Consider the following 24122-nt stretch of genomic DNA (forward strand, 5'->3'; position numbering starts at 1 on the left):
GCACAACCCCCCCAGCAGAGAAAGCCGGCGCCGGCCTACAGCGTGTATGGGAAGCTCCGCCCCCTCCTTAGTGCGGCTGCGCGGGGCCCGGGATTCGGGCAGGGCCGCGGCACCGCGGGCAGCGGGGCGTGCACGAGTGCGGGCGTACCCGGGGACTGATGGCGGAAACGGACCTGGTCGCCGAGTTTCCCAAACCTGCGAATGCTGCGCGCTCTGCCGAGGTTATGGGTCGCTTCGTCGCCAGGCTGGGCGCGCAGGGCCGGCGAGTGGTGTTGATCACGTCCGGCGGCACCAAAGTTCCCCTGGAAGCCCGGCCAGTGCGCTTTCTGGACAACTTCAGCAGCGGTCGGCGCGGCGCTATCTCGGCCGAGGCCTTCCTGGCCGCGGGTTACGGGGTCTTGTTTCTCCACCGCGCTCGTTCCGCCTTCCCCTTTGCCCACCGCTTCCCGCCCCAGACCTGGCTGTCGGCGCTGCGGCCCTGCGGCGCAGCCCCTTCGGGCTTGCTGAGCCTGGAGGCCGAGGAGAATGCACTTCCGGGCTTCGCGGCGGCTCTGCGGAGCTACCAAGAGGCTGCGGCTGCCGGCACCTTCCTGGCCGTGGAGTTCACCACTTTGGCGGACTATTTGCATCTGCTGCAGGCTGCGGCCCAGGCGCTCAATCCGCTGGGTGCGTGCGTTTAGGAGTTCAGGGTTTCCTGCAGGCAGAGCCTTTTTCCCCAGACACTTTCCCCCCAGACACTTTTTTGCCCTCACCTTTTCATTACCCGCAGTCTAACAGCCGGGGAGCCTGAGTTGAAAGGAGCTGATCCCATATCCCACTCCGATTTATTACACCCTGTGCTTCTCTCTGCAGGCTCTTCTGCGATGTTTTACCTGGCTGCGGCCGTGTCAGATTTCTATGTTCCTGTCTCAGAAATGCCTGAACACAAGATCCAGTCATCTAGGGGCCCACTGCAGGTGATGGGCGCTTCTCTTCCAGAGATCCGATCCCCTATAATCAGTCTTGGGTTAATTTCCTCTTGATCTGGAGATGGCCTTTCTGCATTCCATATGTGATAGGCCCTAGGGATACAGAGATGAATAAGACACCGCCCTCCCTCAAGAACCTCACAATCTAGTGAGGGAGCTGGATACAGACATAATTACAGTACAGAGTGATAAATGCTCTAGTAGAGGTACGTACAAAGTGAAGTCAGAGCATGGGGTGAGTGAATCTTGGGGAAGTCAAGGAAGGCTTCTTGGAGGAGATGACATAAACTGGGTTTTATAAAAAGATGTTCTGAGAGTCTAGCAGACAAAGTAGGGAAGGTCATTCCAGAAAGAGTACAAATTGGAATTTGGAAATGAACCGTGTGCTGTGAACTGAAGTTGTTCGATAAGGTTAGAGAGCAGGGAGAGAGGCGCCCAAGGTGGGTGGGCAGACGGAAGAGAGCTTATTTCGTAGATTTTGTGTTCCTTCTTAAGTAGCTTGGACTTCATCCGGTGGAGCTAAGGAAAACAAGTAGGAGAATGAGATAAACTTTTTGTTTGAAAAGAATATTCTGGCATCAGTCTGAAAGGTGAATTAGAAGTGGGTGCAGGTTAGGTGATGATTGCTGTAGTTTAAGCAAAGGGTATGGAGTGGCTAGTGGTGTGGTTGAGATCTTGAGGTGATCTGGCATCCTGGAACCTGAGACAATTCTTAATCATTTATGTTCAAGCAGAATTTAAATAGGAGAAACTACCTGTGAGACACTTGCTGACTTTGTAGGATACTTCATTTGTTCATTTCTGCAACATATATTTATTGAGTACCTACTATATGCCAAGTACTGTGGTAGGACCTGGAGATAAAGCAGTGTTAAACATACTGTGCCCTTAGTTGCATATACTCTTCAGAGACCGTAAATATGTCAAATGCATACTATGTTAGGTAGTGAAAAATGATAAGCAGAAAAATTAAGTGGGGAATGGGAATATAATCCCTCTCACTGCTTGCTAACTTTCTGAAATCCTGATATTATCAGAGTAATTTCACACTTTGAAAATTTTGGGAGCTTTAGTTTATCCTGTATTTTTTTTTAAGATTTATTTATTTATTTATTTATTTGACAGAGATATCACAAGTAGGCAGAGAGGCTGGCAGAGAGAGAGGGGGAAGCAGGCTCCCCACTGAGATCCCAGTGGTGGGAGGGCAGGGGGTGGATCCCAGGACCCTGAGATCATGACCGGAGCTGAAGTGGTTAACCCACTGAGCCACCCAGGTGCCCCTCTCCTGTATATTTTAGTTCTTTCTTGAAAGTACACAAACCAACTCAGCATTCTTAGATGGCATCAAGAATGATATAGTAGGAATTTTGATCAAGTGAAAATAAAATCAGTTCTCTTTCTTCAGTGCTAAGATATGTTATGAGTGACAGTTTTAAAATGGAATCCAGTAGCCATTCTACTGGTACAAGGAATGTTTTAGGCTAAGAGATTTAAAAACCCAGCATTATACTTCTGCCAAAGTTAATTTGCATTATGGATTTGTGTGAATCGATTTGTTTATTTGAGTCTTTGGTTTAAAATAAGGGGAATACTTAAGAAAATATAATGCTGTTTTTCAGACCTCTGTTAATGGTGATGAAGGTAGGAGGGCAAGGTTAATTCATAAGACATGATTTGTCTCAGAATTTGTATGAAGCCTTGGAATTAGGTATCTTTATTACAGAGGATTATCCTTAGCTTACAGAGCCAAGGCTTCTAAGCTAAGCATTTAAAATGCTCTGAAAAGTTTGATAATAAAAAATCCCACTTAAATTTGGCATCGCCAGAAATCTGAGTCCCTGCTTCCTTAGTTTCCCATGAGACTGACCTGGTAGATACTGACCTTTGTTTGCTTATTAAGCTTTTCTTTTTCCAATACAGATAACAATGAAGATGGTGCCAAAAATGCTTTCTCCTTTGGTTAAAGACTGGGCTCCCAAAGCATTTATAATTTCCTTTAAGTTGGAGACTGACCCTTCCATCGTAATTGATCGTGCACGGAATGCTTTGGAAGTTTATCGACATCAAGTGGTGGTGGCCAATAGCCTTGAGTCACGACACTCCTCTGTGGTTATTTTAACGAAAGACTCTGAGACCAAGATATTGCTATCAGAGGAAGAAGTAGAAAAAGGCATAGACATAGAAGAGAAGATAGTGAGTGATCTTCAGTCTCGACACACAGCTTTTATACATGACAACTGAAGTTAAAAGCCTTTGTAGGATCAAAAATTGTTCAGTGGGAAAAAAAAAATTGTTCAGTGAATCAGGACTTGTTTTCTAAGTGGTAAAAACAAGTCCTTTGCTTTCATGAAGACAAAATATGAAGGGAAAGAAACAGTCAGTGGTATGTAGGTGAGGGTAGGTTGGTATTTGTCTATTAAAGATCATACACAATAAGAATGAAAACAAAAGCAAAGCAATTATGACCAAACCACCTGACACACTTATCTGATTATCACCTGGATTTTGAAAATGAACACGAGCTGTTCGTCACCTTTAGAAAAAGAGCTTATTGGGAATTATATTCCCCAGCGTATACATGTGAGGCCTGAATATCAACCTTCTTACTATGAGAAGGATTATTGGATGTATGAATGGCCATGCCTTAAAGATCAAATATTTCTTGATGCCTGCTATGTGGTAGGCCCTGAGGATTATGAGGATTAAAACGATGAATAAATATGTCTGTCTGGGATATGGGTGTATGAAAAATAAAGTGCAATAAAGCGTGTGCCCAAAAGCTAACATGATGGAAATGATGTTTTTTGGGAATTCATCGAAGGGGAGTACAAGAGAAGGACACTTCCCTTAAGATAGGTTGCCTTTAGAATGATGAGCTTCCCATACATTCACTTATTGCTCCTTTTCCTAGGTTGAGTATTTGAGTTAACAGTTTACCTTTAAAATATTTTATAATTGTGCTTAGTGGAAACTTGGCTTCTACTTGGGGCAAGGAAGGGGCCTATTTGTGATTTCTGCCCTGAGGGAAGCTTTACTATATGGTAAGGAGTAGAGGCTTTGGAGCCATCTCAGCCAAGTTGGGCCTTTCTAGCTGTTATCACCTGTTAGTTTTGTAAGCTCAGACTCATGACTTAATCTCAAGTTACTCATTTATGAAATAGAGATAATAAGCCTCTCTGCTGAATAGTGCCCTTTTTTGTGAGGCTTAAGTAAAACAGTGAAGATAAAGCATGAATCATCTCGTGTCTGGCATGTACATTTTTTACCTGCACATAAATTTTTCTCAGCAAGGCAGTATTCTGATGGTGCCTTGCTTGATCCCTGAATTCTTGAGTTTTCAAAGCTTCTGTTACTGTCCTAGGCTTTGGGTTGGGAGTGCACGAGAAATGTGGCTCAGAAAAATCCCCTAAATGATCTGTAGGATGGTCCAGAGTGCATGATGAGAAACTACCATTAATAAATAGGTGAAGCGGGAAATACACTTCACGTATTTGATTTAAAATGCAATTAGCGATATTTCATGGAGTTGGGAAGAGTAACCCAATGTGATGGCAGTGGTGCAATAAATTGCAGTTGAAAAGATTTGAGCAGAGGTGCAAAGAGGCATTGAAATATGTCACTAAATCAAGAAATGTGACTTACAAGCAGAGGGAAAATAACTGCAGCAATCAGCACTGTTCTGGAAGCAGCAGTCCCATGGAACAAAAATTTTAACTTAAGGTCCAATTAGCAAAATCTCAAAGACAACAGGCTCTGTCAGTGGCTTCGGTACTGAAGGGATAAGAAGCGAAAGACTGATTTTCTTCCTTACATCTATAGCTTCATGTGGATGATTACTGTCATCATGTTTGAATGTCCAATGAGGGTAAATGAAGTGAAAACTAGAAGTGATGTTGGTTTCTACCATCTATTACTTCCTTTGGGAACCATTTCCTATACTGTATTGTTAGGCTTAAACAAACACCTTTTTCCTACATGGAATTATTTAAAGTGTTTTCCAATTCAGTTTAATTTCCATTTGGAGCACTTAAACAGTATTACACATGTTAAAATTCCAGGAGGTTTTTTGTTTGTTCGTTTTAAACAGCAAATAGGAGCGTGCAGAGAAAGAAAGAATGAAAAGGAATGCGAGTCAATGAGAGCAAATGGGAAAGCACTTGATCTGAATTGGAGGACCAAGAATTGTTTCCCTGAGGAAGTGATACTTGATACGGTAAGTAGGAGTTAAGTGGACTGGAAGTGGTGAGCATTTTAGATCAGAGAAAACACACTTGTAAGGTGGAAATGATTGAAGTACTTCCATAAAGTAAGGGGTGAGATCTGTCCAGATAACTGGCAAAGTTTTGGAAAGGGTCCTGTGTGGAACTAGAATAAGACTGAAATGCGGGTACCTAGTTAAGATATCAGCAAAGCAAGGACCCCCCAAAATGGGTCAAATCAAGCTTTGGTGAACTAACCAGAATCTTGCAATTAAGAGCATTTAAATGAACATGTTATATACCAAGCCTCTCTTAAGTTGTCAATTTGAAATTTTATTTTGCACAACATAGGTGGAGGACCGGTTCACTTAAACTGAATTTTCAGTGCTTGGGACTTCTAAAGGGCTTCTGTCTTAGGGACAATTCTAGTCAAATCCAATTTCTTCATTTTTATAATAATAAAGCCAGATCCGAAAAATGTGATTTGTCTTAGGCACCCCAGGTAGTGACAGATCTAGGCTTAAAATTCACAATCCTAACCCTCTCCCTTTTAAGAATGAAGTTACTTCTAGAGAAATAGAACCAAGGTTATTAAGCCGGGTCTCCACTTAAGGCCTGGCGGGAAGCTATTTGAGAGTTGTAAATGCCCGGGACAAAACGTAACTTCGAAGTAAGAAAAGCGCTCCTATGTTGTTACCGTGGTTACTGCAAAGCCAATGGAATGAGGCGTACTTTCGTTTCTGTCTAAAAGCCCCGCCCCCAGACCCGACGGCCAATGGTGTGCACTGTTTCCACAGGAAGAGCATCCCCTGAGCCAATGGTGCGCGTCGTTTCTATGGTTCCCGCCGGAAGGACGCCTCGGAGTCTCTGCGGCAATCGCGGTTGCTATGACGCCCGGGCCTGGGTAAGCACCTGCCGCTGGCCGCTGAGCAGCTGTGGAGCCCAGTGAGCCAGGACCCTCGCGGCACTCTACGAAAGTTTCCGGCCTGGTTCCTGAGGTTCCCGCGGTTCTGCCTCAGCCCCGAGGAGGAAAGCGCCTTCTCTGCGTTCTTTTTCTGCATTCCAGGTCTTTCCCACTTCTCTCGCTAGTGTGACCCGAAACCGGAGAAGAACCTCTGCTGGCTCTGCCTTTATTGTGGCGGGCTGGAGTGATTCTGCTTGAAGAAGGGACCCAACCGTCACAGGCCTTTAGAATTAGGCCGTCTGCCCTATTTAGAGAGGGCTTGGAACCCGTCGGTTAAGTGGGCGCCCCTTTTCTCACTGCCCTGGCAAAGACTCAGCCCTGCACAGACCACTGCGCCTGGTGGGCCTGGCCCGTGCCGAGTCCTCCAAGCTACGGCTTCCCCTGGTCTTAGGCTTGTGAACAAAGAACTGCCGTTTTCTGCTTGTTCGCCCTATGTTCATCATGCAGAACCTTAAATGCTGATGAAGCTCTGGAGAGGCCTTTTGTATCCTCAGCATCGGATGTCATCAAGTCAGTTACCTTCTGCCTTTCGAGCTATGATCTCATCCGCTTCTCTCATCACCCTCAGCACCAGTTTTCTCATCCTGCTCATTCCACAGCCATTTTCACCCTTTCTTGTCCACGCTGCACATCACTGAATGTCCATTCGTCTCCACCACCTCTGCCATCTGTAGACCACCTCCCTCTGATTTCCTGCTACAATGCTTTGGGTAGCTAAGTATTCCACATTCTTCAGCTCTGGAATCCTTTGGAAGATTTTCTTTGTTTCTGTGCACTGTGGCCAGCTTCCTGTCTTGGTTAAACTAACTAACATGGAGAAGCGCACTTTGGTAAATACAAACAGTGAATTCCTACAAGCGTAGCGTGTTTTGAAACTGAGGGGGAAAAAATCAAAATGCGTTTTTAGGCCCATCCCAGGCTTATATAAAGAAAGGTTGTTTCTTGCTCTAAGTGAATACTCTGTTAGATTTACATGATGTATTTATGCATGTGAAAAGATCATTCAGAATGATCATGCAACCGGATTTCAACTTTAAGCCCATATGAATGCAGTGCCTTGATACCATCAAATTTTCTAGAGAGGAGATGCTTAAAATAGTTCTTGTGCCTTCTCTTCATGTCAGTTTCTTTTCTTTTTTTTTTTTCTTTTTAAGATTTATTTATTCATTTTAGAGAGAGTACACATATGTATGGGGGAGGGGGCAGAGGGAGTGGGAGAAACAATGACACTCACTGAGTTGGAGGATGGGGATCCCCCAGGACCATGAGATCAAGACCTGAGAGGAAATCAAGAGTCGTCTGCCCAACCCACTGAGCCACCCAGGTGCCCCTTCATGTCAGTTTCTTAATGGGAAAACATTCTTTATGACCTGAGCCAAGAAACAGAAACATTGAGGAGGAGTGATTGAAAATAAATATTTTTGGCAAGGGAGCAGGCTTAATAGTCCTAAAAAGACTGGAACATAGAACCTTAAAAAAATAGAATGAGATCCATTTAGAGCCAGTGCAGTTTTCTTTTAGTTGAAAAACTTTAATTTGTCTTAAGGTTTGTGTTTCTCGTTGAGTCTCACTATTTCTTTTTCAGTATTCAGGTTTAAGTGTAAACTTATTTTGAAGACATGTACTTTTAGCAGGTACTTTGGGGTCTTCAGCTTTCTCTTCTATAATGGACTGGAGAAGAAAAAAAAGTTCTAGGGATACCTGGGTGGCACAGTCAGTTGGGCGTCTGACTCTTTTTGGCTGAGGTCATGATCTCATGGTGTTGAGATGAAGCTCCAAGATCAGTGTGGTATCTGCTTGAGATTCTCTCTCTCCTTTTCCCTCTGCTCCTCCCAATGCTCACACTCTAAATAAATAAATAAATAAATAAATAAATTCTTTAAAAAAGAAGAGAAAAAGTTCTGAAACTTTATCCATTTTTCACATTTAATGGATAAATTCTAACTTTTGAAAAGCACAGTGTTAGGTGCTGTATTTTAAGGATCTTACCTTTCCCCTTCCAGTATGTATTTACTGAATAAACATCATTAGGGCAGCACTGAAAAGTAACTTTTTAAGAACTTTCCTCTCACCCTAGGACAGTGGCTCTAAACTCAGGGGGCGATCTTGTTCCCCATGAGACATTTGGCAAAGGATGGAGATACTTCCGGTTGTCACAGCTGGGGATATGTTATTGGCATCCACTTGGCAGAGTACATCCTCCTATGCACAGAACATCTCCCAACAACAAGAATGATCCAGCCCAAATGTCAGTGACACTAAGGTTAAGAAACCCTATCCCAACATATCAAGTTCATTTTCTGTTCTGGGTCAGTCCTTGCTCACGAGTGTACATTTTTACATAGCTGTAATGCTAGTGTACATTTTTGCCTTTCTTTTCCTCTTTATTTTATATTTTAAGCATTTAAACATTGCTACATTGCTTTCAGTTTTTTGAAACGTATTTTTCTCCTCATTTTACTTGGGAATTGAGAAGGAAAAAAATGTGTATAACGTATCATATTTAAGATGCCTGTAATTTTAAAATTATATTTGTGTAGAAGGGAGAAAGACGGTTAAGGTGAATAGCCTGTCTGGGTATATCAGTTTTTGTGGCCATGCTATTTACTTTTGTTCCTTAATGTCACTGTAAGACCATGAGATCCAAAACTTATCCTTTCCTCAGAGCCAAAAGATGTGCTGTAGCACGAGATATGGTCCTGGCTCCTTCATTGTACTTTGAGGGCACCTGTAAGGGAAATAAGAACAAGAAACAATGACTCTGCGCCCATTCTCCTTACCTTCTTTCCATTTAAAATTCTTTGTCTCTGTCTTAGTTTGTTTTGACAACTTTACCAACTCATTCTTTACATCTGGAAGTTGGGGTGGGGGGGGCAAAAACTTTTTAAGATAGTTAATGAGCATTTATTCAGTATCTAGTCTGGAGAGAATAGTTTGTGTGTGTGCTTTGTTATGTGGGTTATTTTACGTGCAGTTTAGATGTTAGAGCATTTATAATTCAAATAATGGATTTTTAAAAAAGATTTTATTTGAGAGAGAGAGAGTGAGCACGAGTCAGGGGGAGAGGCAGAGGGAGAGGGAGAGGAAGAAGCAGACTCCCTGATCAGTGGGGAAATCGTCAGAGACTCAAAGATTGCTTCTCTCATGATAGTATATTATCTGTGGCAGTTTGCTTCCACCCCATGTATCCAGGATGGCTGCTCAAGCTTCAGCAATCTTATGTGTATTCCAGCCAGTAGAATGGAGGAAGTAGTGAGGAAGAGTGATCCCATTCCATTCAGGGCACTTCCTAGAGGTGGCGCACAATTCCATTTACAACCCCATTGGTCAGAACTTAGGCCACATGGCTGTTTCTTCCAGTAAGGCAGGCGGCTGTATGATCATTCAAGAAACCAGTTATCTTATGCTGTGGGAAAAGGGAAGAATAAATATTGGGGGACAACTGGCAGTCTTTTCCACTAGCACTTGTGTTTGTTCTAATTTCAGTGTGTTTCTGTTTCTTCCCATTTTTTTTTTTTTTCTAGATAGAGCTGGGGCTTAGCAAAGATGGATTATTATTTAACCCTAACAACCCCATGAGGTAGGCATTGTTATTAATCCATTTTATTTGGGGGTAGATAAAAGCTTAAAGAAGTTAGGTGACTTGCTTAGTCACAAAGCTATAAAGTGGCAGAGCCAGGGTTTGAACCAAGGTATGTCAGACTCCTATATCCATGCTGTTAATCACCATGATGATGAGAAAGGCAGAGAGCCAAAGTCAGGATTCTTAGGAATGGCAGCATCTCAAGGGGCTGTGGAAGAAGAGGAGCCCAGGAAGAACGGAGAGAAGAAAAGGCCAAAGAGGTAAGAGTAAAAACAGGAGAAAGTGATGACCCAGAACAAAGAAAGGAAACATTTTCAAGAGAGTAGTGCAGAGAGATCATATATAAAAATGACAGAACCATGTCCAGTTTGATTGGCATTTTGGGAGTTATTGGTAACTGATATTTTGAGTATAGTGGTATGAACAGAAGTCAAAATGCAGTTGAGGAGGGGAGGGGAAGACAATTTGGAAGGAGGACAGTAGCTTCAGAGAAATGTAGTGGGGTCAAAGGAGGGTTATTTTTGTATCTTTATTTTTAAGACCAAAAACATCCCTTATTTTTGAGAGAGAAAGGGTGAGAGCCTGTGTGGGGAGGGACAGAGAGAGAGGGAGAGAGAATTTTTTTTTTAAAGATTTTATTTATTTATTTGACAGACAGAGATCACAAGTAGGTAGAGAGGCAGAGAGAGACAGGCTCCCCACTGAGCAGAGAGGCCAACATGGGGCTTGATCCCAGGACCCTGGGATGACCCGAGCTGAAGGCAGAGGCTTTAACCCACTGAGCCACCCAGGCGCCCTGGGAGAGAGAATCTTAATTAGGCTCTACATCCAGCGTGGAGCCCGACTCAGGGCTCGATCTCACGACCCTGAGATCATGACCTAAGCCGAAATCAGGAGTCCGACTGAGCCATGCAGGCAGCCCAAGGCCAGAAGCATCTTGAGTGAAGGGCAAGAGATCAGTAGTGAGGGAGATGATGAGTATAAAGAAAAGAAAAAACTTCCTTGAAGAACTAGTATGGGATGGGATCTCGAACACAGGTGAAGAGACTTGCTTTGATCAGGAGGATGGAAGTCTCCTCCACTGAGCAGAGAAAGAGAACAAGGTCTCTCAGGATAAAGGCTAATACCTCAGTATAGAAGCTGAGAGAGTTTTATGATGACTTTGGTTTTACTAGTGCTGTGGGAGACAAGGTCATCTGAAAAGAGGGGAGAGGTGAGAGTGGTTGGAGATTGATGGGAGAGATGGAAGTTCTGAGTAGTTGCCGAGTGAAATGGTAGCAGAATCTGGCAAAGAATGCATGGACTGATCTAGCAAGACAGAAGTTTGGCTCAGGTTGCAGACCATGAATTTGTAGTGCCTCCAGTCTGCTCGCTTGTTTTATTTTTCTCTACCAGGCCTCAGCAAATTAAAATAGATAAAGAACAGTTAAATGGTCAAACTTCTCCAGGGCTGAGATTTTCAGGGAAGGTGGTTCGAGGGGCAAGATAACTGGTGATATTGATGACAGATTGCAGTGATCAGCTGTTGGCTCCAGGCTTGAGGGGAAAAGCCAAAAGTAACTGGTAGTTTGAGAGATGTAATGGTGGAGGGACTGAGGTCTCACTGTCATTGTAGAATAAGCACAGTTTAAGAGAACAATCACTTCACCCCCATCAGTATGGCTTTGTTATATGTATAAAACAAATATAACAAGTATTGGCAAAGATATGACAATGGAACCCTAGTGTTGTGTGGTGGGAACATAAAATGGTGCAGCTGGTTTGGAAAACAGTAGGGCAGCTCCTCAAAGATTTGTTAAACAGAGTTATAGGACAGCAACAGACAGCAATCTAGTTTAGGCATATACCCCAAACAACTGAAAGCAGGGGCTTAAACAGATACCTGTAACCCGTGTTCACAACAGTGTTCATTCACACCAGCTGAAAAGTAGAAATAGCTCAACAGTCCATGAACCAATGAATGAATAAACAAAATATGATACACACACACACACACACACACACGCTCACACATGCACCCATCCACACACTGGAATCGTATTCAGCCTTAAAAAGGGAGAAGGGAAATACGAGTGGGGACCAGATGATGGAAGTGAGGTGAGGAGCACAAGAATAATTTTAGCTCTAAGTCATGAGGCGAACACATGGGGTACTAAGATTCAGACCTGAATCCTTTTTTCTTTCAGCGTGAGATTCAGATGATAATTAGAATTCTATGTATTGTCCACTTAAACTGCTGATGTGAAAATAACATTGAAAAACTTAGCAAGAAAGGAGAAAAATAATACAAATAATGAAGAAAGCAAAACAGTATAGTTTGTGTGGACTATCTGCAGTATAGTAATAATTATGCAGATCACTACAATTTGGTCAGATTAACTTCATTAAAAGTTGTATCTGGGGGCGCCTGGGTGGTTCGGTCGGTTGAGTGTCTGCCTTCAGCTCAGGTCATGATCCTGGAGTCCTGGGATCGAGCCCCGAGTTGTGCTCCCTGCTCAGTGAGGAGTCTGCTTACTCCCTCACCCCTCGTTCCTCCCCCTGCTTGTGCTCTCTCTCTCTCCCAAATAAATAATCAAAATCTTGTAAAAAAAAAAAAAAGCTATGTTTGATTATAACAGCAAGTCCTAGTCACAGCTAGAGATTCTAGTAACAGAGAAACACAGATAAAACTTCAATCAGAAATTTATCTTTCACCTACCATTATAGAGTAAGCTCTTTTGTAGCTTAAAGAACTGAAGATAATATTGATGACAGGCTTATATCAAGAAGTTCTGGAAGAGAACTGAATGATTTGAAAGTCACCGGAAATTTTAAGCCATATTCAGTGAGTACAGTAATCCCTTGATAGTACAGAATCAGTGAGCTCTCTAGTTTCCAGAGGAGTCCTTTTATCTCTCAAATTCAACTGAGGAGAAAAAAAGCTTCTTTGGAATTTATAACTTTTCAAGGGGCCCTTGGGCAATTCTCTGATTACTAAATTGCAAACTTCAGAACTGGGCATACAGAAAAGCTTGTATTTTTTAAAAATACACATTTGCATTATATATAATGTCATCATTTCTTATTTTAGAAGATGTTATGAAGCTGTTTGAAATTTTAATTTTCTTTGTATTATTGGATATTCATGTAAATGTCCATCGTAACTGGATAAGATACCCGTTAATTAACAGGAGAACTAAACTACTTTGTACAGAGTCTAACTCTAGGTATACATGCATGTCAGCTTTCTTGTGTGTTCAGTTGTGTGTATGTGTGTTGTATGCATGTATGTACATACATATACACTATCTCTTTTACCAAGGGAGAAGTTCAGACAGAATATGTATTTCACCATCTTGAGAAAGAAGGGGTTGAATCCCTTGTTGCTACAGAAGAACCACTCTATTTTATTTGGTGCTTATTTCAGAACAGTGAAGACAGGCTGAGCACTGCTACCAGAAATTTAGAAGAGCTAACAGCGAAGCACGTGGAAGAAATGGAAGAAGTAAGAACTAATAACATAAAGTTTTAAGATACTGTGGTTTTGTTCATTGTCCTTCATTAAACCGACATGTTAAAAACCAACATCTGAATATTACTGTGTAGTTTGCAAAAGCACTTGCATGTACCTTTTTTCCCTAAAATGTTGCAGTAGTCTGTATCCATTTCCTGTAGAGATGTACAAGATGTTACCAAGAGATGACTGGTTGGACATCCAAAGGGGTCTGCTCAAGGTGGTTTTCATTATCTCTGTAAATTCATCGTGTTTCAATAACCCACCCTTTAGCTGACTCTCTTGCTTGTCACTTGCGGGCTTAGAAACCTGATTAGTCAGTGGATCTGTTTCTCAAAGGTGACCTTATATTAACTACACTCACAGAGATGTTTGTGAAAAAATAGATACCAGCTTACTAGTGGGCAAAAAGAAATGTAATTGCCACAAGAACCAGACATGCATGTCCTGTGGCTGATGGGTTCTTTCTCTACAGGTACACTGCATTACAGATGTTTACTTGCGGAACAAATATTCTAATTTTTTTTTAATTTCTTTTCAGCATAACAGTATTCCTTGTTTTTGCACCACACCAAGTGCTCCATGCAATCCGTGCCCTCTCTAATACCCACCACCTGGCTCCCCCAACCTCCCACCCCCCGCCCCTTCAAAACCCTCAGGTTGTTTTTCAGAGTGCATAGTCTCTCATGGTTCACCTCCCCTTCCAATTTCCCTCAACTCCCTTCTCCTTTCCATCTCCCCTTGTCCTCCATGCTATTTGTTATGCTCCACAAATAAGTGAAACCATATGATAATTGACTCTCTCTGCTTGACTTATTTCACTCAGCATAATCTCTTCCAGTCCCATCCATGTTGCTACAAAAGTTGGGTATTCATCCTTTCTGATGGAGGCGTAATACTCCATAGTGTATATGGACCACATCTTCCTTATCCATTCGTCCGTTGAAGGGCATCTTGGTTCTAATTTTTATAGCACTGACTGAGATGGCCTGATTTCCACAATAGGTCTCTCTATACCTGCCTTTATTTCTGGACCTTTTATAGACTAGAACATGGCAGGGTATCTAGCTAGCCCTTAGAGGAGTAGATAATGACATCTTTTGACTTTCTTATCACTCTTTTGGTGTTTCCAATACTGGTTAACCTACTTTTTTTTTTACATATTCTTTCTTTAAATGAGTTAAGAAATTCTCTCAAGTTGCTTAGAAATCATTCTGTTGTGTTTCAGCATCTCAGCTCAGATAGGCAACATACTGATTTTTAATTTAACTTTTAGAGGACAGTGTGATTTCCAAACTCTTAAAGAAGAATGCAGCTCCTTTAGAACAAAAGCAGGACAACATAATAAACCATGAACTTTAACATTAGGCAAATGGATGTGAAAAATTGCCTTTAGTACTGTCTTTCTGTGTAGCCTTGGGCAAGTTAGTTAACTTTTTTGAACTTGACATTCCTCATAGGTAAGATGGGGATGATTACCTCTTCAAAGGGATGTGTGAGGTTTACACAGGTTAAGGTCCATAAAACATTTCACGCACAGGTGCTTGACTCCTAGCAGATATTCAATCAATTATAGCTGTTAATTATTAGAAATAGGTGTTATTGTTCCTGCCATTTTGAAGAGAAAGAAACTGAAGATTAGCAGGAAGTTATGAACTTGGGTGGCAGTGCCAAGTTACTTCTGCTATATACCATTCAGCTCTTTGTTCATTTTACGAGGGATTGTGCAATAGATTTCAACATAATTCAGCAAAATGCAATTACTTTGTTAGCCCACTTTTTTTTTTAAGATTTTTTTAAAAAACTTATTTATTTGACAGAGAGAGATCACAAGCAGGCAGAGAGTAGGCAGAGAGAGAGAGGGGGAAGCAGGCTCCCTGCTGAGCAGAGTCCGATGCGGGGCTCGATCCCAGGACCCTGTGATCATGACCTGATCAGAAGGCAGAGGCTTAACCCACTGAGCCACCCAGGCACCCCATGTTAGTCTACTTTTAAGCAATTTCGCAGATAGGTAAGAGTTTAGCCTCTGGGTCTGGCCCTGCTGAGTGTGAAGTCTAACTCCTCTCCTTATTTTCTGCATGACAATGCAAATCTCTTGGCCTCTTAACAGCCTGCTTCTTCCCCTATAAAGTGGGAGGATAACAGTCTCAGAGGATTGTGGTGAAAATGAAATATTTGATATGTCCTTAATACAGTGCCTGGGGCATTGAGCTAGCTTTTAATCTATTATTATGAGCCACATAAAAGTGCCTTTTATGAAGTTACCATATTAACCAAAAGCTATTTTTAAAAATACCCCGTATTTTAGTACAATATTCTATTAACATTTCAGATATCTTAATCATCATTGTTAGCACAGGACGGTAAACAATTATTGTGGAGATTTTTCTCTGTTCATGGGTATCATGCTATATTGCCTATACCGTAGATAAGGAGACTTGATTTGAAACCTGGCAAGTTAATGGAGAAAAAATTAGAGATTGTGACTGTCCCAGAAATTTGTAGAGCTGTGTCATCATATCTATGGGTAACAGTGTCTGATAAAATGAAACGGCTGGAAGGAAGTTTAGGGAGAGAGTCTCACACTTAAGGAAAGCCAAGTTTTCTGTTTATTTCTTAGATTATAGACAGGATCGTATGGTGATCTCTCAACGATTCTTTCACTTCATAGATTTGATATGGGTTACTGTGTGAATCACGGACTAAGAGTAAGAAAAAATGTATTATTTTCTTTTTAGGTGGAAAAGTATGCAAACCATGTCCATAACTTAACAGAGGAAAGAGAAGCATCTTCTCACAGTTGTGAAGAGGAAAACAAAGAGCTTAGAAATGTGGTTAAAGAGCTCCAACCGAAACAGGGTATGTTTCCCTTTTGTTAACAGTGTGAAGCTTATTTTTTTTTCTACTTTTATAGACAATTATAGAAATTTGGGAAATGTATAAAAGTAAAAGGAAGGGGGAAAATTATAATCTTCCACTCCAAGAAAAGTACTTATCTTGTTTGAGTGTATTTTCTGCCTGGTCTTTTTAAACTAACTGTTCTGAAATAGCCAGGAATGTGTGTGAGAGAGGACAAGATGGTTATTTCCTCCAATGTCTATTCTAGCACTTAACACAGTGTCACAGTGACCTGCGTCAGCTCCACTGGGGCAGAGATCAGTGGTTTCTGTGTTTCCCACAGCACCTGCCTTGTAAAGCGCCTAGCATATTAAAGACTCAGGAAATATTTATTAAGTACTACAAAGCTGCAAGGGAGAACATGGATAGGACCCCTTTAGAATATTCTAATATTCTGCTGATGGAAGTTTTTTCTTTATTTTGAATATCAGATTTGGAAAGGTTGAGTTAAGCATAGGACCTATTTCATATGTACTGCACTCTTGTTTCATTGATTTTCCTTTTTTTTTTTTTTTTTTTTTTGGATTTTTCTTTTCCACTGAATATACGGAGTTTTCTCCTGCTGGTTTAAAAGTTTGCATTCTATTTTTGTCTGTATGGTGGTTGCATTTTTAAGAGTTTTCAAATTTCTTCTGGCATTCTTAGTTATTCTCAGCAAGAGGGTTGTTCAAGGCCCTAATCTGCCATTCTGTGAGAAATGGAAGATACTGTGTGTCCTGCTGCCAGTATGAATTAGTTTATGAAGGATTGGTAAATAGGGGAATTATGTCATTTTATTGTTATTTATTTATTTATTTATTTTTAAAGATTCTTTAAAAAACATTTATTTATTTATTTATTTGACAGAGAGAGAGACACACACACACACACACACACACACACACACACACACACACAATGAGAGAGGGAACACAAGCAAGGGGAGTGAAAGAGGGAGAAGCAGGCCTCCTGCAGAGCAGGGAGCGCAACATGGGGCTCCATCCCAGGATCCTGGGATCAGGACCTGGGCCAAAGGCAGATGCTTAAGGACTGAGCCACCCAGGCTCCCCTGAATTATGTCATTTTAATGCAGACGTTCATATACAGCATACCCCAGCATGTTAATGGTTTGAGCTAATCAGCAAGCCTTGGAGTTCATACATGAAGTTCATTTGTCCCACATTCTTCTCTGGGACTCAGTTCAGCCACATGTTTCTCCTGGGAAGTGCTTATTGCAAAGGTAGCCCTAATCTTTGTGCCTTTGGCTTTTTTTCCATAACTCCGCAGACTCAGCTCTTTGAGCTCATCTTTATAGCAAGTCTGAGTTTTTAAAAAAAGACAAAAGTCCTATATTTACTATAGTATTTATTTTTTAGGAATTTGATATATCTCTTTAAGTGTACCAGTGTAATTACTAGGATTGCCGGTGTTTTTATAGCACTCTCATTGCACAATGACAGAAATTTAGAATTGTCTGTACAAATCTGGGTTTTCAATAAGCTTCATTACTTTTAGTGAGCAGTTTGCAAAATACAAGTTTATTTTAGGAGCATCAAACTTAATCACTTGAGAAATGCTTATATAATTAAACAGTATTTTTTGAAGGTAGAAATAATATGATTTTGTAATGAATTTAATGTTGGGTCGGAGAAAAGGGGAGAAATCATTGGTGACCCAATGCTTTCTGGCCTGAGCAGTTGGAATATTAGAGTTACAGCTACTTAGGTTAGGGAGGCTATGGGAAGACATTTGGGAAAGACAGTAAAGAATTTGCTTTTGGACATGTACCTTTTGATGCGTGTATTAGACATCCCAGTGGAAATGTCAAGTACACAATGTTGTATGTTTGGAAGGCCCTGCATGCTAGAGCAGTGAATCTGAGAGTCATCAGCGAATAGCCAACACTTAAAGCCTTGGGACGATAGGCGATTACCTGGGGAATGAAAAGAAGACTGGGCCCTGGGCATTTCTATGTTTAGAGAGGTTGGAAAGGTGAGAAATTAGCCAAGAAGTCTGAGAAGGAGTGGCATGCATGACAGGAGGAAAACCAACAGTGTGTGGTGTCCCAGAGAGACATGATGAAAGCATGTTGTCTTTGAGATAAGTGGGAATGGAAGTGGGAATGGGATCCAGCACACAAGGGGAGAGTGAGGCCTTAGGAGCAAGGATAGTTTGTTAAATCTCACAAGAGGGAAGAGTATGTGGGAATTGGCAGATTTGGTAAGGAGAGTTTGTGGAAGCTGGAGTGCTGCTTTTTTCTCAGTGAAATAAGAAGCGGGGTATTCAGCTGAGAGTGAGGATGGGGAAGGAGGCGTTGGAGACTGGAGGAGAGAGAGGAATCAAATAAAAGTCTAGATCGCTGGAAAATGAGAGAGAGAATTCCAGGGACCTGTGGGAGGATTGGCGGACAATAAGGACCCACTTGAGGTGAGTAGACACGAATTTAGGTGAAATCAATCAGCACTGGCTGTGCAGTTTTCTCCAGCTACACTTTGCTTCTGGAGTGAGGGGCAGGAGAGGTGAAGGGTTGGTTTACGGGCTAGAGTTCTGTCAGCCAAGAATACTGGAAGGAAAGAGGGGCATGTGTATGTTTTCAAGGGGGGGGTGATTATGATGATGAATTGCTTAGATGAATCTAAGAAAGTAAATGGGAATGGGAGTGGGATAAGGAACATTGAAAAGGGTTTAAAGTTAGTGGATTATAGTTGTCAGTATAGTCAAAAACTTGTTGACATCTAGCTACTAGATGAAGTATATAGGAAATGGTGATTGGAGACTGGGATGCTTGAAATTGAGACTGGGGAGTTGCTGCTAACAGCAAGGTCTAGAGAATTACTGTGGAGTAGGGACTGAGATGGGGTGGAGGACTCAATCTTTGGAAGTTAGTTGGCGAGACTGAGAAGCCAGGGCACTAGAATAATCTACCTAAATATTGAAATCACCAAGAATTTTGGCAGGGCTAGTTAAGTAACCTTACACAAATTGGTTGGCTTGTTGGTGCCTGCATCCTTGTCTCTTAAAGGATAATCATGTTTTCTACCTCAGTGAATTGTTGCACAGATTAGATGACATAAATTTATCTTAAGTGCTTGGTATAATACCTAGCACATAGTAAGCACTCAACAAAACAACAATATTTAAAGTTATATAACATTAAGAATATTTACTGCTTTTGAGAACCCTTTTCCACTACTTTTTTGGTTATTTTCTTTTCTGAAAGTTTGCAGACGCCCTGAAGGGATGGGCAGAAGAGTGGTAGTAGCAATATAGCTGATTTTTTAAAAATTAACTTGCTATTTCATTAAGAACACATTTAACATTTTATAACACCAATTATTTGCCGGCATTTCTTTTAACAGCTTTGTTTCTGTTATTTCTTCCTAACAGAAGTGCGAATAAAAGAGATTGAAGAAATGTTGTATAAAGAGGGCTTATCTGAAATAGCTCTGAGCAGCCCCAGTGAACAGATTATATACTTATTGGTAGAAAGAAGTACACTCTTGAGGAAACTGGAAACTGGGAGCCCCAAACCAGAGTCACAAAGATGTATGACCAGTAACCTACAGAAAGGACTTGCCCAGGTATTCTGAAATTAACTAGATAATTGAATAAGAGTCAGGCCAGTTTTTTATTTGTTTGTTTGTTTCTTTAATCATTCATTCATTAAATTATTAGGACGCCAGGTTTTTTTTTATATTTTATTTATTTATTTGACAGACAGAGATCACAAGTAGGCAGAGAGGCAGGCAGGGAGAGAAGGGGAGGCAGGCTCCCCGCTGAGCAGAGAGCCCGATGCGGGGCTCGATCCCAAGACCCTGGGATCATGACCTGAGCTGAAGGCAGAGGCTTAACCCACTGAGCCACCCAGGTGCCCCTAGGAAGCCAGTTTTAATAATGCTTCAGTAGGTTGGTATTTTTTTTTTTTTCAGATTTACTTATTTATTTGAGAGAGAGAGTACTTGTCCAAGTGAGTGGGGGAGGGGCAGAGAGAAAGGGAGAGAATTCTGAAGCAAACACCCTGCATGCCCTGGAGCCAGATGTGGGGCTCTATCTAAGGGTCCTGACCTGAACCAAAGCCAAGAGCTGTCCACTCAACCGACTTTGCCAAGGCACCGTGAGTATATAGGTTTCATTTTTGGATGGACTTCTCTGCCACTTCTTCTTGGTATGAACTTGAGCAAGTTAACTTTTGTGAGCGTTGATTTTCTCATCTATAAAATCTGGGATTGACTCAACTACTCCACAAGGCTCTCATGAAAATGGAATAACATATATAAGGCTCTCGAATAGTACCTCACACATTAATTAGCATTATTGTGGGGGTTTTTTTCCTCCACAGAAATCTGTAGTAAAAGGTGAAAAATTTATGCCATCTGAAGAGAAACCAGAGTATTAATTAGCATTATTGTTATTGTTTATTGAGAACTTTCCATGTGCCAGGCTCTGTGCCAGCGAATGTAGAAACACAGTCAAGTTAGACATGATTTGGACTTCAAGCTTACAAGCTAATGGAGGAAAGAAAAAAGCCAGTGATTATAGTTCAGTGTGTAAAGTCCCTTGATAAAGGAAGGCATAGAAGGTTCGAGAAACTCAGAGGAGGGTCTGAGTCAGATGTAATGGGTCAGGGGACTGAAAAGTCTTCCAGAGGAGATGTTGAGTAGTATTTTGAAAACTGAGTATGTGTTAACTAGATGAAGAAGCTGGGAAAGGCATTCCTGGCAGAGGAAACAGTATATATCACAGACTGGTTCATGTGAGTGAATGCTGAGAAATGTGGCTGGAGATATTTTCAGGAACCACATCATGGTGAGATTCATATGCTAAGCTAAAGTTTGGACTCAGCACCCAGCAATGTTCCTGAACCATACTAGGGGCATAAATACTTTTTTTTTTTTTTTTAAAGATTTTATTTTTCAGTAATCTCTCAACCCAGCATGGAGCTTGAACCTACAACGCCAAGATCCAAGAATTGCTGACTACAAACCTACTGAGGCAGCCAGGTGCCCTAAGGCATAAAAACATTTGATGGACTTTGTTATAGAATGTCTGGAGAGTCACACTAAATAATTTTAAGAGGAAAGAGTAACATTCTGGTTCATGTTATTACAAAATCTGGGATTTTGGTTTTTGGTTGTATTGAATCAGTTTAAGAGGAATTTACTATCAGGACTCCTAGGTGGCTAAGTTGGTTGGGCGTCTGCCTTTGGCTCGGGTCATGATCCCAGGGTCCTGGGATCGAGTCTCAAATGGGGCTCTTTGCTCAGTGGGCAGCCTGCTTCTCCCTCTGCCTGCTGTTCCCTCTGCTTGGGCTGTCTCTCTCTGACAAATAAATAAATAAAATCTTAAAAAAAAAAAAAAGAGGAGGGACACTGGGTGGTTCAGTGTGTTGGGCCTCTCTGCCTTCGGTTTGGGTCACCTTCAGCTTGGGTCATGATCTCAGCATCCTGGGATCGAGCCCGCACCGGGCTCTCTGCTCAGCGGGGAGCCTGCTTCCCCCCACCGCCCTCTGTGTGCCTCTCTGCCTACTTGTGAGCTCTCTCTTTCCGTCAAATAAACAAATAAAATCTTAAAAAAAACAAAGAGGAATTTGCTGTCTTAAAATATTGATGTGATCTGTGATCATAGAATATCCATGTATTTTTTCATGTATATAAGTAAAGTTTTATGATTTTCCCCGCAAAATCTTACACTTGTTGTTAACATATATTCCTAGGTATTTCATATTTTTGGATGCTATTAAGCTATCTTTTTAAAAAGGATTTAATTTTCTATCGCTGGTATTTAAAAGTATAATTATTTTATATACTGACCAACACTTAACATTGTTGCTAAAACTTCCTATTCATTTTACATATTTATTTATAAAATAAATAAATAATAAATATTTTAAATTTATTTTTGCTCTTTATTTTTATTTATTTATTTTTTTAAGTAGGCTCCACACCGAATGTGGGGCTTAAACTCACAACCCTGAGATCAAGAGTCATGTGTTCTACTGACTGAGCCAAACAGGCATCCCTCTTATTCATTCTAATAATTTTTTTGATGATTTAAAATATTTTCTACCTATACAATGATATTATCTGAGAATAATGATACTTTTGTTTCTTCCTTTTCAGTCCTTATTCCTTTTAGTTCTTTTTTTTTTTTTAAAGGTTTTATTTATTTGACAGAGCTCACAAGTAGGCAGAGGGAGAGGAGGAAGCAGGCTCCCCGAGGAGCAGAGAGCCTGATGTGGGGCTCAATCCCAGGACCCTGGGACCATGACCCGAGCCCAAGGCAGAGGCTTAACCCACTGAGCCCCCTAGCTGCCCCCCTTTTAGTTCTTTTTCTTGCCTTATATTGGCTAGGCTCTTTACTGTTATCTTGAAGTTGGTATTATTATTAGTATTATCTAGCTTTATCATTTTGTTATTAATATTGGAGAAAACATTTAGTGATTCACTATTATGTATGATGTTTGCTGAAGGTTTTGTTTCAAATGGTAGTGTTTATTTATTATTTATTATTTACCCTCTTATTCCTAGTTTGCTAAGAGCTTTTATTAGGAACCAGTAGTGAATATTATAAACTGTTTTTTTGTAGCCATTGATTATGAAATAATTTAGAACTTGAATCTGTAAATGAGAGAATTTCATTGATTTATTTTTCTAATGTTAAACCTGTTGTTGCATTGCTGGGACAAATCCAACTTGTTCATGATATGTTATCCTTTCTAGATATTATAAGATTATTTTTGATAAAATTTTATGATTTTTAATCTACATTTATGAATAAGAAGATTGCCCTGTGATTTTTCATTCCCCTGTTATCTTTGTTGGGTTTGTTTTTTTTTTTTAAAGATTTTTTTATTTATTTGACAGACAGAGATCACAAGTAGGCAAAGAGGCAGGCAAAGAGAGGGGGAAGCAGACTCCCTGCGGAGCAGAGAGCCCAATGCAGGGCTCGATCCCAGGACCCTGGGACCATGACCTGAGCCAAAGGCAGAGGCTTTAACCCACTGAGCCACCCAGGTGCCCCTGTTGGGTTTTAATCTCAAGGTTTGGCTAGCCAGTGTTAGCCAATCATTTTTCATTATTGCCTCTATAATGACACTTTTTTCCCCCCCAATCACTCCCCCATGAAATTTTAACATTACTGTAGAGTTCTGTGTACTATAGGCATATCATGCTTTGTACATAAAAAGAGTAAGATTTTTTTGTCCCCATAGGAACCAATTTTCATTCCCTTGGGTGTGATATTGTCTCAATGAAAATGCATTGCCTAAGCTCATAAAGTGGATTGGACTGTGCTCGGTTTTTTTTTTGCTTTTTTTAAAAAAATTTAAATGACATTTATGAAGACTGACTGATGTAAGTTTCATTTATCTCATTATTTATTTAGGAGAAATTTGAGCAAATTCATCAGCTCCTGCAAAGAGAACATGAGAAATATCAGGTACCTGTGCGGCAGTCTGGAAAAACTCTGAGTGAGGTAAAAAAAAAAAGAAAAGAAAAGAAAAAAAAGAATCCTTTGATTAGTAATAGCAGCTAATTACACATTAGCTTTTTTTTTTTTTAATATAAACATATAATGTATTATTAGCCCCTGGGTACAGGTTTGTGAATCGCCAGGTTTACACATTTCACGGCACTCACCATTGCACATACCCTCCCCAAAGTCCATAACCCCACCACCCTCTCCCGACTCCCCTCTAACACATTAGCTTTTAACAAGTATTTTGTTTGAATATATTAAAATATAAATCCATGCTGTGAAGATCATAGAATTGTACATAAATGTAAAAATAAATCACAAAGATTTGGGAAGAAAAAATAAATAGCTGATTTTTTTGAATGTATAAAAATTTAAAATCAGTGTGTGTTACATCCTTTGAAAAATCACTTTGGGATAATCCTTCCCAAATATGTTTGGAGTCCTTTATTTTGGATAGTCCTTTAATATATATAGCACATTGTTTTAAGTATAACCAATTCTCTTCATGGAATTAAATATTTTGCTCTGGGGAAATGTTATTAAGTGCTAAATCCAACAAATA

At 40.8% G+C, this 24122-nt stretch overlaps 2 protein-coding genes across 5 annotated transcripts in view; both read left to right on the forward strand.

Moving 5' to 3' along the window:
- The first annotated feature begins 130 nt into the window (after nucleotides 1-130).
- PPCS (phosphopantothenoylcysteine synthetase) lies at nucleotides 131-3384 on the forward strand. 3 transcript variants are annotated; one of them, XM_032877470.1, is made up of 3 exons: nucleotides 131-666; nucleotides 853-956; nucleotides 2889-3384. In XM_032877470.1, exons 1-3 carry the CDS (start codon nucleotides 159-161, stop codon nucleotides 3207-3209), a joined length of 933 nt encoding a protein of 310 aa, XP_032733361.1. In that variant the 5' UTR covers nucleotides 131-158; the 3' UTR covers nucleotides 3210-3384. The 3 variants fall into 3 exon arrangements, with proteins under 3 accessions (XP_032733361.1, XP_032733362.1, XP_032733363.1); XM_032877471.1 differs by lacking the exon at nucleotides 853-956 and having other exon boundaries at nucleotides 401-666; XM_032877472.1 differs by lacking the exons at nucleotides 131-666; nucleotides 853-956 and adding an exon at nucleotides 971-1174.
- A 2660-nt stretch (nucleotides 3385-6044) lies between these two features.
- Nucleotides 6045-24122, forward strand: part of CCDC30 (coiled-coil domain containing 30) — a 114357-nt gene continuing 96279 nt past the window's right edge. The window contains exons 1-7 of one of the 2 annotated variants that reach the window (XM_032877473.1): nucleotides 6045-6961; nucleotides 9656-9711; nucleotides 9902-9974; nucleotides 13121-13198; nucleotides 15946-16066; nucleotides 19472-19665; nucleotides 23468-23557. In XM_032877473.1, coding sequence (XP_032733364.1) covers nucleotides 6833-6961; nucleotides 9656-9711; nucleotides 9902-9974; nucleotides 13121-13198; nucleotides 15946-16066; nucleotides 19472-19665; nucleotides 23468-23557 — 741 coding nt within the window. In that variant the 5' untranslated portion in view covers nucleotides 6045-6832. The remainder of the gene's footprint in view (nucleotides 6962-9655; nucleotides 9712-9901; nucleotides 9975-13120; nucleotides 13199-15945; nucleotides 16067-19471; nucleotides 19666-23467; nucleotides 23558-24122) is intronic. The other variant, XM_032877474.1, reaches the window with a different exon arrangement.

Source organism: Lontra canadensis, unplaced genomic scaffold, assembly GCF_010015895.1.
Source record: "Lontra canadensis isolate GAN:19392208 unplaced genomic scaffold, GSC_riverotter_1.0 scaffold60, whole genome shotgun sequence".
NCBI classification, from domain to species: Eukaryota; Metazoa; Chordata; class Mammalia; order Carnivora; family Mustelidae; genus Lontra; species Lontra canadensis.